Here is a 13,947-nt window from a genome sequence, read left to right as displayed (position 1 = left end):
TAACATGATGTTATAAGTAATTTAATATAGTCTACTCAAAACGCATGAAGATTAACAGCGACCCCGAAAACCCCTCAAACTATTTGTAGGCGAAAGAGAGAATTGATTCATCGATTTTGGACTTATATATTAAAAAAAATTGAGTTACATTCTTAACGGAATTATTGTTGAGCATCAAATTGTTACACAAGCGAAGTACACTCGTAATAGCAATATAAATATACGAGTTAATATAAATTTGTTGAAACACTTGTACATATGGAGTACGAAGTACACTCGTAATAGCAATATAAATATACGAGTTAATATAAATTTGTTGAAACACTTGTACATATGGAGTACAATTAATATTGAGTCAGGAAGGCAGACAGACCAAACGCGAGATCGGTGTCTACATGTGATGCGGATGCATCTTCTTTTCCATCTCAACTTCAACGCGAGCTTCGTCAATGCTAGAGACAGTGGGAAGCCCACCTGGCCAATGCAGCAATTCTTCTTCATGTTCCATTATCATATTTGCTTCAGCTGAATAGAAAAAAAAACAAAAGATGAAAATCAAGTGACACCAAACGAGATGATTGATATTACTCACCCTGAATGCGATGTAGCTTGCTGCCATAAGCCCAGTCAGTGTAGTAGCCCATCACAAAGGTAAGCGGCAGCAGAGGCGCCAATGCTGAGGCTCGTTTCACCCGTTGGTAGTAGCTGGCACAGCCGTATAAGGCGCTTAAGTAGAAGCCACTCAGCCAGTAGAAGAGTTCCCTATGCTGGGCAATGGCCAGCGCCTGTTCCCGCTGCTTGATCTGGTAGTGCATTTGTATCCAGCGTTCCATCTGTGTTCAATATATGAGTACATGCATACATTACTGGGTTATTGTCTCGACTAAGTGTTTTGATTAGAATAGGTTACGTAAAATTCTCATATATAGAGGACTTGCCTTTAGCTCTTGGCATTTGCGGTAGACGGCATCGTCAGCCTCGGAATAGCCTGGGCCTGTGGATTTCTTACACGAGGCCGTGGCGCCCATTTTTTACTTTTTTGTTTACTGAAAACTCACGTTCTACTTGTATACAGTACAATGGACTCGTCTCTGTTGTCCCGTTTCATGTTGTCATTCATCGACCCATTGCAAGCGTTCGCGAATGCGCAGACTCCGGACAGTGTTGCTAACTCTGCTTCTTCTTCATTTATGCCAGGATGAGCCTGTGCAAAATTTGCCATAAACAGCTAGATTCCTTAGCTGAACTTTTTCTCGAACCGTGCAAACTTGCCATAAATAGCTACATTCCCTAGCTAAACTTTATTTTAAATTCTTTCTCTATACTGAAAATTAATACTAAATAAAGATATGCATGTCAATTTTCGCTGAGGATTTCAAGTAATGCTTATGTTTTACTTTAAGTTGGCGCATTTTTAATTAAAACTGTTTAAACTGAAAATAAATTAAAAAAAAATATCAACCAATCAAATTTTTCCTATTATTTCAAATCAAAACATTACAAACAAATATGTATTTTCGTAATATGAAGTAATTGTATAAAATACAAATCATGTAATTTTTTAAAGAAGCTAAAATGATTAACTTACCCTTATCTAAATGGCAATACAATACAATTCGTTATTATTATTAATTATAATTATTTATAAAATTTTTTACTTTATAAAATTTAATAATTATTAAATGTTCTCCGAAGGATGTGAAATCCAAAAGTCTTCAAATGTACAATGATTATTATTTTTTTGCTTAATTTAGAAGAAAACAATAATGGATTAAGCAAAACTTAAAATTGCAATCACTTGCTAATTCCGCAGATTCCTCTATGATTAGCTTCCACATTTAAAGTAGGTGCTCCAATAAGCTCGAACTAATTAATGCAACTTAATAAGTTAATTCAGCGAAGAAAAAGCCACATTGGCATCACTAATCGCCAACTGGGAGGATGACAAAATTTAAGTGTTGGACAGTTGCTTGATTAAGGTATTGCCTGCCTGTGTGAATGTGCTCGTCTCTGACTCGTTAGTCATTGTATCTTGTTCGCTGTGCTTTTGTTACAATATTTAGAAGCTCTTAAAATGTGCGATTCGAATTCGTAGTTATTGTTAATATTATCAGCGAGTAGCAGCAAATGTATTCAAATATACATATCGAAATTAAGGAATTCGTAAAGTTGGAGCTTTGGCGTACATTGATGTTTTGGTATTGTCATCTGGAGCATTAAAAGTAAATTCAAGTGGCATATAATTGGGGCAAATTTATCATTTATCAACACAAGCTCGAAAAACTGTAGTGAAATAAAACAAGGAATACTTCGTAATCTCTCAATGAAAACAAAGGACTTTTTTCCTGCTTAAAGATTCATGAATAGTGATAATATTATAAAGTGAAATGAATAAAAAATAAATAATAATATTATAAAGTGCAATAACAAAACATTTGATGTTATTTAAGATGAGATAAAAATTGATAAAATGTCCTAATATTCATATATAGTTTTGCATATAGGTGTGTGTGAGTGTGTGCATTTTGTTTATGTGTACGTCTATACTGTATACATATATATATACTTATACATGCGTATGTATGTATTTGCCGCTCTCGTATTCGGGTCATGAGGGTTGTTCGGTGCAAACTTTTTCGCATCGGCAACTGTTCAAATATAAATATTGACAGAGAATACTTTAACTAATTGTCCCTTTGTTCAATACCTAGGTATAATATCTATAGTAATTGGCAAATGATATATGTACATATGGAAAAGTCTATACCACGGTTGTCACATCAAAATCTTCGGCATATTTAACATTTGCGATAAAGCAAATTATAGCGCAAATGTTTACAAATTTTCGGCGATGAAAAAGCATAACCAATAAAATCTTCTTTAAGTTAAATACTTGAAAATCAAAACGCTATTAACATTAAAAATAAATTGAACTAAATGTACCATTCGATAATGCTCACAAAATTCGACTTCCATACACACACTGTACCTAAAAGTGATAAGTAGTGTAGTTATTCGATACATACTTTCATGAATTATATAGCACGTTTTCATTAAATATAATAGTAAACATCAAATATACCAATTGTGGCAATCGTACACATTATGTTCTGAATTCTGTTTTAATTCGGGGACAAATAATAATAATGAATGCACAAAATAAACATTTACACAAATATTAACAAATATGTATATTAATTAAAGTACACACAAATGTGGTACAAATGTGCAGCAAATGTATCAGATTGGGTACATTTTGTTGCACACGTGTTTACAAACTTGCATACATGATTGAAGATGAAAGTATCAATCGCGACTATCTTGCTTGTGGAGTACATGCACCTACATAAATACTTGAGGGTACAAATGCAAACATGTAATTCGAATTTATTTCTATCGAACCCAGCGACAATTAACTACGGCCCAGCTAGGACCAGTATGCGCTGCATGAATGATTGACCGCTTACAGATTCGACGCTTGGGTGCAGCTGCAAGAAACAAACGCACGGGAGGTGGCGTTAACTTTCACTCGGCCAGTGGGATAACGACGCCAGCGACGGCAAGCACCAGCTCCTCCAGTGGCAATAGCTTGACACCGCAACAGCAGCATCAGCATTCATTATCGCTATCAAATCCTCATCAAAATCAAAATCAGCACGCTCATCTGCGAAGCTCGCAACAGCAGCAGCAGCAGCAGCAGCTAGCTAGCCATTTCAACTTCAATCCATCGCCGGGAAGCAGTCCTGGCAACGGATTGGGGACACGACAAGATGCGGCTAGCACGCTTAACAGTCCAACGGCAAACATTGTGAACTCAGGCAGCGGCAGTGGTGGCGGCAGCAGCAGCACCGCTTTCGGAATGCAGCAGACGGTTGGAGGTACAACACTACACTACACTACATTATATGATATGTACTTATATCATATTTTAGCTAGATCATTTTTCTTTTTAGAGCAATACATCGCATAACAATATGGTTTATTAATTGTTCTATCATTTATCTACAAATTTAGTTGGTTTTGAAATTTAAAAAATACTTTCTTTTCTATACTACATTCTTTAGATATTACATTTTTTTTATTTTTAAAATCTCTTTATGTTGGCTTTTTAGAAAGAATAAAAAGCATTTCGATCTGGTCGATCTATTTTCCATTTTCATAAATATCTATCTAAAAATATAGTTGATTTTGGAATAAATAAAATGAAACAACATTATATTGATTAAAAATACTTTGTTTATAAGGTTTTTGTAAATACTCGTTCTCCCCCTAAGATTCGCATTTAATTTGTGCTCCATACATTGTTTTTCTTCAAACAAAGATATCTCCAAATCAGGCTGTACTCTTTTTCTGTGCGATTTAAACCGTTTAATTTTAAAATTACATTTTCGAATTATTACAATAAGTATAATAAGAATGCTTTGTGCCTGCAGGTCTAGTTGGTGGGACAACATCGAACGCAGTGGGAGCAGTTGGTCCGACGATCGTCAACAATGCGGCTCACAACAATGGAGCAGGCGCCACGGTCTGCCCTGTGGGCGGCGTTGGGGGCGGAGGCCTCAATCTGCTGGGCGGCATTGGCGGCCTGGGCGGTGGGGCCGCCACAGCCGGCATGGGGATCTGTGGCGGCATCAGCAGCACTGTGGGCAGCGCTGCCATTACGGGTGTGCCGCCCATTGGACTGGGCATTGCGACGGGAATTGGCAATAAAATAATGTTGGGTCGCAAGCAGAGCCTCAAGGGTGGCGAACCCTTTTTGGCCGACTATGGACCGGAGGAATCGCTGAACGAGAGCGCCGACATCGAGTGGGTCAACAAGCTGTGGGTGCGTCGTCTGATGCGTTTGTGTGCCTTGGTCTCGCTGGCATCCGTTTCACTCAACACACCGAAGACATTCGAGCGGTATCCATCGCTGCAGTACATAACATTCGTGTCGGACACAGCTGTCACAGTTCTCTTCACAGCCGAGATGATTGCCAAAATGCACATTCGGGGCGTTCTGCATGTGAGTCAACGATCTCGATCGATTTGTTTGCCAAAAGTGTGGAACTGTGTGTAACATATTGTATGCTTTGCAGGGTGAAGTGCCATATCTTAAGGATCATTGGTGTCAGTTCGATGCTTCTATGGTCAGCTTTCTGTGGGTCTCCATCATCCTGCAAATCTTTGAAGTTCTTGAAATTGTGGCAAAGTAAGTTGAATAGAAGCCAACACAAGATGTTGTAGTATTAAATGGAAACTTTTATTCACATTTTATGAAATGAGAAGAATTTTTATTAAAGTATTTAACGACGAATTTATGTATAACTGGAAGATCACGATTGTAATAAATATTCATTTATGTTCAGTGAATGTTTTATTTCTATTTTATTTATTTAACGCTTACATATTTCGATGTCATATATGTTCTTTTCTTTTCCAGATTCTCGTATCTATCTATAATGCGAGCGCCTCGACCTCTTATTATGATACGCTTCCTGAGAGTTTTCCTTAAATTTAGTATGCCCAAGAGTCGCATCAATCAAATTTTCAAGTAAATATCCACTAGGCTTGGGCAAACGAACAACCACGAATCGTTATCATTATTTTGTTCTTCCAATTTTCAGACGTTCGAGTCAGCAAATCTACAATGTGACGCTATTCTTTTTATTCTTCATGTCATTGTATGGACTGCTAGGAGTGCAGTTCTTTGGCGAGCTGAAAAATCACTGTGTGATGAACAATACGGAGTATGATATACTGGGCAGACCGTAAGTATGCCACCAACATATCAGGCCTGAAATCGAAAACAAATCTGGAATCGAAAACATATGTAGATACGAATTCCGTTCATTTCTGAGTCTTAAGTTTTAGCTTATATGTAGTAGAGAAATCACGCTTTAAATACAATTATATCGGATGGCTTCTTAATCCTTATAGACTACACGATAAACTTTCCGATTCCGATTCTCGTATATTTGATACCATAAATATATCAATCGCTGTTTATTGAATGACAGCCCCGCAATGATAAAATCTTGTTATCTATATACCGTATACCGTATTTATTCACAGAGTACTAACGATCAACTCGCTGGCCATACCAGACACATTCTGTTCGATGGATCCCGACTCGGGTTATCAGTGTTCGCCTGGGATGCGGTGTATGAAGATGGACTTCCTGAGCAGCTACGTGATTGGCTTTAATGGCTTCGAGGACATTGCCACAAGTATCTTCACCGTTTATCAGGCCGCATCACAAGAGGGCTGGGTTTTCATAATGTACCGAGCCATCGATTCGCTGCCCGCTTGGCGAGCAGCTTTCTACTTCAGCACAATGATATTCTTCCTCGCCTGGCTGGTGAAGAACGTTTTCATAGCCGTGATCACGGAGACTTTCAACGAGATACGCGTGCAGTTCCAGCAGATGTGGGGAGCCCGGGGACACATACAAAAGACCGCTGCCTCGCAGATACTTAGCGGCAACGATTCCGGCTGGCGACTCGTCACCATCGATGACAATAAACACGGCGGATTGGCGCCCGAGACGTGTCATGCCATTCTCCGATCTCCGTACTTTCGCATGCTCGTCATGACCGTGATTCTGGCCAACGGCATTGTGACTGCCACGATGGCCTTCAAGCATGATGGACGACCACGTCACATATTCTACGAGAGATACTACTACATTGAGGTGGCATTCACATGCCTGCTCGATCTGGAAACGCTGTTCAAGATCTACTGTCTAGGGTGGCGTGGTTACTACAAGCATTCGATACACAAATTTGAATTGTTGCTGGCCGCTGGCACCACGCTGCATATAGTGCCCATTTTCTATTTGTCGGGATTGACGTATTTCCAAGTGTTGCGGGTGGTGCGACTGATTAAGGCATCGCCAATGCTGGAGGGTTTTGTCTACAAGATCTTTGGGCCTGGCAAAAAACTTGGCTCGCTGATTATCTTCACCATGTGTTTGCTGATCATTAGCTCGAGCATTTCAATGCAATTGTTTTGCTTCCTCTGCGATTTCACCAAGTTCGAATCGTTCCCCGAAGCCTTCATGAGCATGTTCCAGATTCTCACGCAAGAGGCGTGGGTGGAGGTCATGGACGAAACGATGATCCGAACGAGTAAAACCCTGACGCCATTGGTTGCCGTATATTTCATACTTTACCATCTGTTTGTCACACTCATCGTGCTCAGTCTTTTCGTGGCGGTCATTTTGGATAACTTGGAGTTGGACGAGGATATCAAGAAGCTGAAACAGCTCAAGTTTCGTGAGCAAAGTGCTGAAATCAAAGAGACGCTGCCTTTCCGATTGCGCATTTTCGAAAAGTTTCCGGACTCGCCACAAATGACAATACTGCATCGCATCCCAAACGATTTCATGCTCCCCAAGGTACGCGAGAGTTTCATGAAGCACTTTGTCATCGAACTGGAAACCGATGATCCATCAATGGTCGAGAGTTGCAAGCGGCCCATGTCCGAGTGCTGGGAGTCCAACGTTGTGTTCCGCAAGCAAAAACCTGTCCGCATTATGAACAAAACCGCCAAGGTGCGAGCTGCTGGCAGTAGCCTACGCAAGTTGGCCATCACTCACATAATTAAGTAAATATCGGATCCACAATGGAATGATTACGATTCTAATTTGATTTCCATTTCGAAATTACAGCGATAGCAACAATCAACGTCTTATGTTGGGCGACTCAGCCATGTTGCCAGTGGTGGGCACCAAGGGAGGCCTCAAGTCACAGGGCACGATAACGCATTCGAAGCCGTGGCGGGTGGATCAGAAGAAGTAAGTACCCATGTTGCCCAGGGGTGGCCCATGATTCGTTTGATGTGTTGTGCGCTACAAATTCACAGATTTGGATCACGCTCCATACGTCGCAGCGTACGTTCTGGCTCGATCAAGCTGAAGCAGACCTATGAGCATCTCATGGAGAACGGTGACATTGCGGCCGCTCCGCGCGCCAATTCTGGTCGGGCTCGGCCTCACGACTTGGACATCAAGCTGCTGCAGGCGAAACGGCAGCAGGCCGAGATGCGACGCAATCAGCGAGAGGAGGATCTAAGAGAGAATCATCCGTTCTTTGACACACCGCTGTTTCTGGTGCCGCGCGAAAGTCGCTTTCGCAAGATATGCCAGAAGATCGTGCATGCCCGATACGATGCGCGGCTTAAAGATCCACTCACAGGGAAGGAGCGCAAAGTGCAGTACAAGAGTTTGCAGTAAGTTGCTAATGGGTCATGGGTTGACTGAATAACGAATTCGATTACAGAATGTCGATAGGTGCAGCTAAAATTCACATAGTTTTGGGTTGACTTTTATTTGCTTTCTTAGCATTTAACTGACAAATTATGCACTTATGTGCAATGCCGATAAGTACAAACAAGTAAAGTAAACAATCTACATACTACGATTTTAAGTAATTGTCTTCCAAGTGCACTTAAATGTCTTCAATGCGCAAAAACATGACAATATTCAAAAGTTGCACTTAAATGCAATGCAGTTAAGTTATATGATTATACAATGTACAATCGGTGAAACTAACGACATTATACTGTATTATCGTTACATTTCGTTGTTGATAACAAAGAATTACACTATGAATAGCTACTTTCATATTATTAATAATTTAATTTTTACTCTTTAGCAACTTTCTCGGTCTGGTCACCTATCTGGACTGGGTGATGATCTTTGCCACCACACTCTCATGCATTTCCATGATGTTCGAGACACCCAGTTATCGTCTAATGGATCACCCTACACTCCAAATAGCCGAATACGGATTCGTCATATTTATGAGCCTGGAGCTCGCGCTTAAGATTCTCGCCGATGGATTGTTTTTTACGCCCAAGGCTTACATTAAGGATGTAGCTGCCGCATTGGATGTATTCATTTATGTGGTATCCACGTCGTTTCTTTGCTGGATGCCACACAATATACCCACAAATTCGGCGGCTCAACTGTTGATGATTCTACGCTGCGTCCGACCATTGAGAATCTTCACGCTGGTGCCGCATATGAGAAAAGTGGTCTATGAACTGTGCCGAGGCTTCAAAGAGATCTTATTGGTATCCACTCTGCTCATTCTACTGATGTTCATATTTGCCAGCTACGGTGTGCAATTGTACGGTGGACGTTTGGCGCGTTGTAATGATCCGACGATACTGCGGCGAGAGGATTGTGTTGGCGTCTTTATGCGACGTGTCTTTGTGACCAAAATGAAGCTGACTCCGGGACCAGATGAGTCGTATCCGGCGATGTTGGTGCCACGCGTCTGGGCGAATCCTCGTCGCTTCAATTTCGACAACATTGGGGATGCGATGTTAACCTTGTTCGAGGTGTTGTCCTTCAAGGGTTGGTTGGATGTTCGCGATGTTCTTATTAAAGTTGTTGGACCGGTAATGCAAAAGAAAATCATTAGCCTAATACCTCGCCTATTCAAATTGATTTGTATCAATCATTTTTTAGATTCATGCTATCTATATCCACATCTACATATTCTTGGGTTGCATGATTGGTTTGACCCTCTTTGTGGGTGTTGTTATCGCAAACTACTCGGAGAACAAAGGCACAGCGCTGTTAACTGTCGACCAGAGGCGATGGTGTGACTTAAAGAAGCGTCTCAAGATCGCTCAGCCTCTGCATTTGCCACCGCGACCAGATGGTCGAAAGATTCGTGCCTTTACCTACGACATTACGCAGCACATTATCTTTAAGCGTGTCATTGCTGTGGTCGTCTTGATCAACAGTATGTTGTTATCTATAACAGTGAGTTCACAGCAAAAAATTTAGCCAGCCCTTAATTAAATCTAACCCGAACTCGCTATTTGCAGTGGATTAAAGGAGAGGTGCACACGGAGCGTTTGGTTATTGTTAGCGCCGTGCTCACCTTTGTGTTTGTTGTTGAAGTTGTGATGAAGAACATTGCCTTCACACCTCGGGGCTACTGGCAGTCCAGGCGCAATCGCTACGATCTGCTTGTAACGGTTGCTGGCGTCATCTGGATCATATTGCAGACAATTCTCAGGGTATGTCACTATTTTATTGTATAATTTATTAAATCGTAAGAAAAGTACAATGCAATACAATATTTCTAATACTAATGATAAAAATAATCTTATTTTCTTTCTTATTCTCTTTCATCTAATCTTTTATGATTATTATTTCTTTTCAGAATGATTTGTCATACTTTTTTGGTTTTATGGTAGTTATCCTGCGTTTCTTTACTATAACTGGTAAACATACAACGTTGAAAATGCTGATGCTAACGGTTGGTGTCTCAGTGTGCAAATCTTTCTTCATCATTTTCGGAATGTTTCTCTTGGTCTTCTTCTATGCCCTGGCTGGTACAATATTATTTGGTACGTACCCTGTACTGAGTGAGGTATTTGTAGAGTATTCGCTAATGAGGATTGATTTTTCCAGGTACTGTAAAGTATGGAGAAGGTATTGGTCGACGAGCGAACTTTGGATCCCCGGTGACTGGCGTCGCAATGTTATTTCGGATCGTTACCGGCGAGGATTGGAATAAAATCATGCACGATTGTATGGTTCAGCCACCATATTGTACGCTTGGTGGAAATTACTGGGAAACCGATTGCGGCAATTTCACAGCAAGCTTGATATATTTTTGCACATTTTACGTGATCATCACGTACATTGTACTCAATCTACTTGTGGGTCAGTAACACCAGCCAACTGTTCTATATAGTACGAGTCGTACATTCAATAATTTTTAATCTTATTTGCAGCTATTATCATGGAGAACTTTTCATTATTCTACTCAAATGAAGAGGATGCCTTGTTGTCCTATGCAGACATACGTAACTTTCAAAACACCTGGAACATTGTCGACATTCATCAGCGGGGTGTTATTCCTGTGCGCCGGGTGAAGTTCATTTTGCGACTCTTGAAAGGTCGCCTCGAGTGTGATCCGCAAAAGGATCGGTTGTTATTCAAGTACATGTGCTATGAACTGGACAAGCTGCATAATGGCGAGGATGTAACATTCCACGATGTTATCAAGTAGGTCGCATAAATACTATTTTATATTGTACATACATATCATTCAATTCATTATGGATTTTCAGCATGCTTTCGTATCGATCGGTGGACATTCGAAAAGCATTACAGCTAGAGGAGTTGCTGGCTCGTGAGGAATTCGAATACTTGGTGGAGGAGGAAGTAGCTAAAATGACTATACGTACCTGGCTGGAAGGCTGCCTCAAAAAGATACGTGCACAAAACGCCAGTGTAAGTTGTAATTCAATTTGCACCCAAACTATGCATTCATAATATTGTGTTTGTATTTTCTTTAGAAGCAACAAAACTCATTGATTGCCGGTCTGCGTGCCACGAACGAACAGTCGGTGATGCGACCGAACGTACAAGAGGATTTGGCACCCAGCGGAGTGCTGGACAAATCAGCGATTAGTACAATAAGTGGTGCGGTTGCTGGCACCTGTCCGCCCACCAGCGATGCCTTCTCGCCCACTTTGAGCTCAACAGAGAACGATGAGAAGGATGCCAATAGCAGTGCCGCGATTGTCTTAACCCATTCCGATGTCCACGCCACCGGGGTGCGTCACGTAATGGCGGTGGGTGGCAAGCGGAGCTATGCCCTCAACCGAAGTGATTCCACCGGCAGCTCGGCGGGACGTAAGTTTTTGGCACCCACTTCAAGTGATCCGCAGCAGCGTTCGACGTTGAGCGATAAGGAGCGATTGCATATAAGCAGTCAACAGCGGAAGAAGAACTCGATGACCACATTGCCACATGTGGCACAACTGGGACAGCTGGGCAAACAGCGCGATACGAACAAGTCATCGACGATTTTCAGTGAAATTGGCCAGTTTCACTATCCGATCATCAATCAAACGGTGGCTGCCACCGCCGCTCTACATGGCTATGGGGATCACCATCAGCATCAGCATCAACATCCGCATCATCATGGCGTCCTCAGTAGTTCCTCGGCCATGATGAGCCAGCTAATTGGAGGCAGTGGCAAACTGCTGCCGTTCAATAATCAGGCAAACGCGGTCTATGAGGTCCACGATTGGTGGCAGGAGCAGGTCTTGTGCCCTCAAACTAGCGACGATGAGGTGTAGGATGCGAGGGCTATTTATTATACACATCAGGCATCGAACGGTGGAATATTACTTTCAACGCACATAGAAGATCACTAGTTATAGTCAATATACAAATAAAATTAGTCTATTTAGTTAACATACTACGGTAATTGAATAACGTTGCGCAAATTTATATAACAGTCGAATGTTTCCTATGTACTGTAGTAGTAAGTTATCATGTCAGTCTGTTCTTCCGTCATCGTGTGGATGTTGTCGAACTCCGTGTCGATCTTGCCTTAAGTTGTATGTTATAGTATAGTAAAAGTATAGTAAAGAATTTGTTATCTACCGTGGAGGACAAGGAAAGCACTGCCCTCTGTTGCATATACAAAGTTCAATATTTATAGTGCCTATGAAGGACAGCTGCTTGTCTTGCAAGGTCGACTACTAGATCGTACATCTTTATTATACTTTGTTTCCATGCAACACGTGCTAAAAAATAAAATAAAATATTACAAATGTGCAATTTTGAAAATCTTGATTTCTAATTGATTCTATTATATATTCGTCTGTATTCAAACCCATTTGAAAATCACTATACCAAATATGATAATTTAGTTAGGTTACCTTCTCTGTAGATTTCAGTAATTCCTGAATTTACACTTCTTACATTCAAAAAGAACAGTTATTTGTAAGCCTTGTGGTCTGGTAGAAGACGGCAAAGTTCTCATGTTTTCGATTAGAAACAGTTTTATTAGGTAAACGATCTATAACTCTGAAATATTAGTGAAAGATACTTGAAACATGTATGTTAAGAACGTTGTATTCAATAGCTCCTACTGGAGTTTCAATGCGCACATTAAAATACTCGACGTGCCAATTATATAGGCAGATGGGTCTAGAATGTTCTTGTTTTCAATATTTGTTTGGTTTTTACTAGGTGATTGTGAAATTAATATTATATATTGTCTGTTATGTCTATTATGAATGTGAATGTATAGTATGTAAATAATATTGTTTTGTCGAGTGAGTCAAGTCACTCATTTACAAAATAAGAATAAAACAAGAATGATGGCAAGTATACAGAATAAATAAAGAAATGATAATATTTTATTTGAGTATCATAATGTGTAATGGGATTCAGCTACTAGTAAATGAAGGCGTAGAACTCTCCTGCCTTACCCCACGAACTTAGTCGTATTTTAGTCTCTAAGATCTAGGTCCCTCGTACTTCTGCCTGATATTTACATTTGCTGGTAGCTAAAATTAATAAAATATACTATATATCAACACTCATATTGGTAAAAAAATATAATAGGGATTAAAACTTACCTCTCCAGTTGCATCTTTGATAAAATTGGTATGTCTAAATATCACTTTGACCATAACAGAATATTATTAAAATTTTCAATTTCATTAGCATTGCTTAATTTCGTTTGTCAATCGACTCGTAGTACATTCATTTCGAGAGTGACACTTCACGCAATTTATTCATGAGAGTTGTTCAGTTAACCGCAAAGTACTACAGAAGCGTAATAAAAATTGTTAAAATTACAAAACGTTTTTGAAAAATATTGTAGAAGCGTGCCAACGAGAATTTAGCCAATACAAGAATGATTCAGAAAATCTACGTGCTGTTCTGGCCCTTCATCAATGAGCTCAAGCCACATACCGACCTATATGTGAGCTCGCCAGTAAGCCGCAGCTCCGATAAGTAATGTCTTATGTAAGTTTGTCTAGAACTTACTAAGAACTAGTGCGTGCCCTGCCAGAGCGTATGCATCCGTAGTATGACAATTTATTTAGGGAATATATTTATAGAAAATATATTGCAAATTTTTGTAATACCTTCCATTGGGACACCACCATGACCACGACTTAAATACTAAG

The 13,947-nt window shown here is 40.3% G+C and overlaps 3 protein-coding genes and 1 long non-coding RNA gene across 5 annotated transcripts in view; 1 reads left to right on the top strand and 3 right to left on the bottom strand.

Moving 5' to 3' along the window:
• LOC133848102 (ATP synthase subunit delta, mitochondrial) overlaps positions 1-13,947 on the bottom strand; it is a 118,464-nt gene that overhangs the window by 21,469 nt on the left and 83,048 nt on the right. The window lies entirely within an intron of this gene.
• LOC133848287 (plasminogen receptor (KT)) lies at positions 273-1,140 on the bottom strand. Its single transcript, XM_062283787.1, has 3 exons — positions 939-1,140; positions 593-833; positions 273-525 (listed from the first exon to the last, which is right to left on the bottom strand). The coding sequence occupies exons 1-3, from the start codon at positions 1,026-1,028 to the stop codon at positions 392-394; spliced, it is 465 nt and encodes a 154-aa protein (XP_062139771.1). The 5' UTR covers positions 1,029-1,140; the 3' UTR covers positions 273-391.
• On the top strand, positions 1,992-13,139 carry LOC133847910 (sodium leak channel NALCN). 2 transcript variants are annotated; one of them, XM_062283204.1, is made up of 17 exons: positions 1,992-2,222; positions 3,407-3,878; positions 4,434-5,005; positions 5,079-5,191; positions 5,423-5,533; positions 5,607-5,750; positions 6,055-7,587; positions 7,652-7,777; positions 7,873-8,211; positions 8,637-9,387; positions 9,458-9,757; positions 9,823-10,017; positions 10,164-10,350; positions 10,415-10,669; positions 10,741-11,014; positions 11,080-11,242; positions 11,308-13,139. In XM_062283204.1, exons 2-17 carry the CDS (start codon positions 3,452-3,454, stop codon positions 12,094-12,096), a joined length of 6,279 nt encoding a protein of 2,092 aa, XP_062139188.1. In that variant the 5' UTR covers positions 1,992-2,222; positions 3,407-3,451; the 3' UTR covers positions 12,097-13,139. The 2 variants fall into 2 exon arrangements, with proteins under 2 accessions (XP_062139188.1, XP_062139187.1); XM_062283203.1 differs by having other exon boundaries at positions 7,846-8,211.
• LOC133847911 (uncharacterized) lies at positions 10,414-13,840 on the bottom strand. Its single transcript, XR_009895200.1, has 2 exons — positions 13,390-13,840; positions 10,414-13,317 (listed from the first exon to the last, which is right to left on the bottom strand). It is a non-coding gene; the product is annotated as an uncharacterized LOC133847911 (long non-coding RNA).

This window comes from Drosophila sulfurigaster, chromosome X (genome assembly GCF_023558435.1).
Source record: "Drosophila sulfurigaster albostrigata strain 15112-1811.04 chromosome X, ASM2355843v2, whole genome shotgun sequence".
In the NCBI taxonomy this organism is placed as follows: Eukaryota; Metazoa; Arthropoda; class Insecta; order Diptera; family Drosophilidae; genus Drosophila; species Drosophila sulfurigaster.
This window is presented reverse-complemented; position numbering and strand designations above follow the sequence as displayed.

Coding starts and splice junctions, on each gene's coding strand:
- LOC133848287 (XM_062283787.1), bottom strand. CDS start 1,028: ATGGGCGCCACGGCCTCGTGTAAGAAATCCACAGGCCCAGGCTATTCC. Junction 834..938: donor GCAAATGCCAAGAGCTAAAG/GCAAGTCCTCTA, acceptor TATTGAACACAG/ATGGAACGCTGGATACAAAT. Junction 526..592: donor CAAGCTACATCGCATTCAGG/GTGAGTAATATC, acceptor TTTTCTATTCAG/CTGAAGCAAATATGATAATG.
- LOC133847910 (XM_062283203.1), top strand. CDS start 3,452: ATGATTGACCGCTTACAGATTCGACGCTTGGGTGCAGCTGCAAGAAAC. Junction 7,588..7,651: donor GCCATCACTCACATAATTAA/GTAAATATCGGA, acceptor TCGAAATTACAG/CGATAGCAACAATCAACGTC. Junction 7,778..7,845: donor TGGCGGGTGGATCAGAAGAA/GTAAGTACCCAT, acceptor ACAAATTCACAG/ATTTGGATCACGCTCCATAC.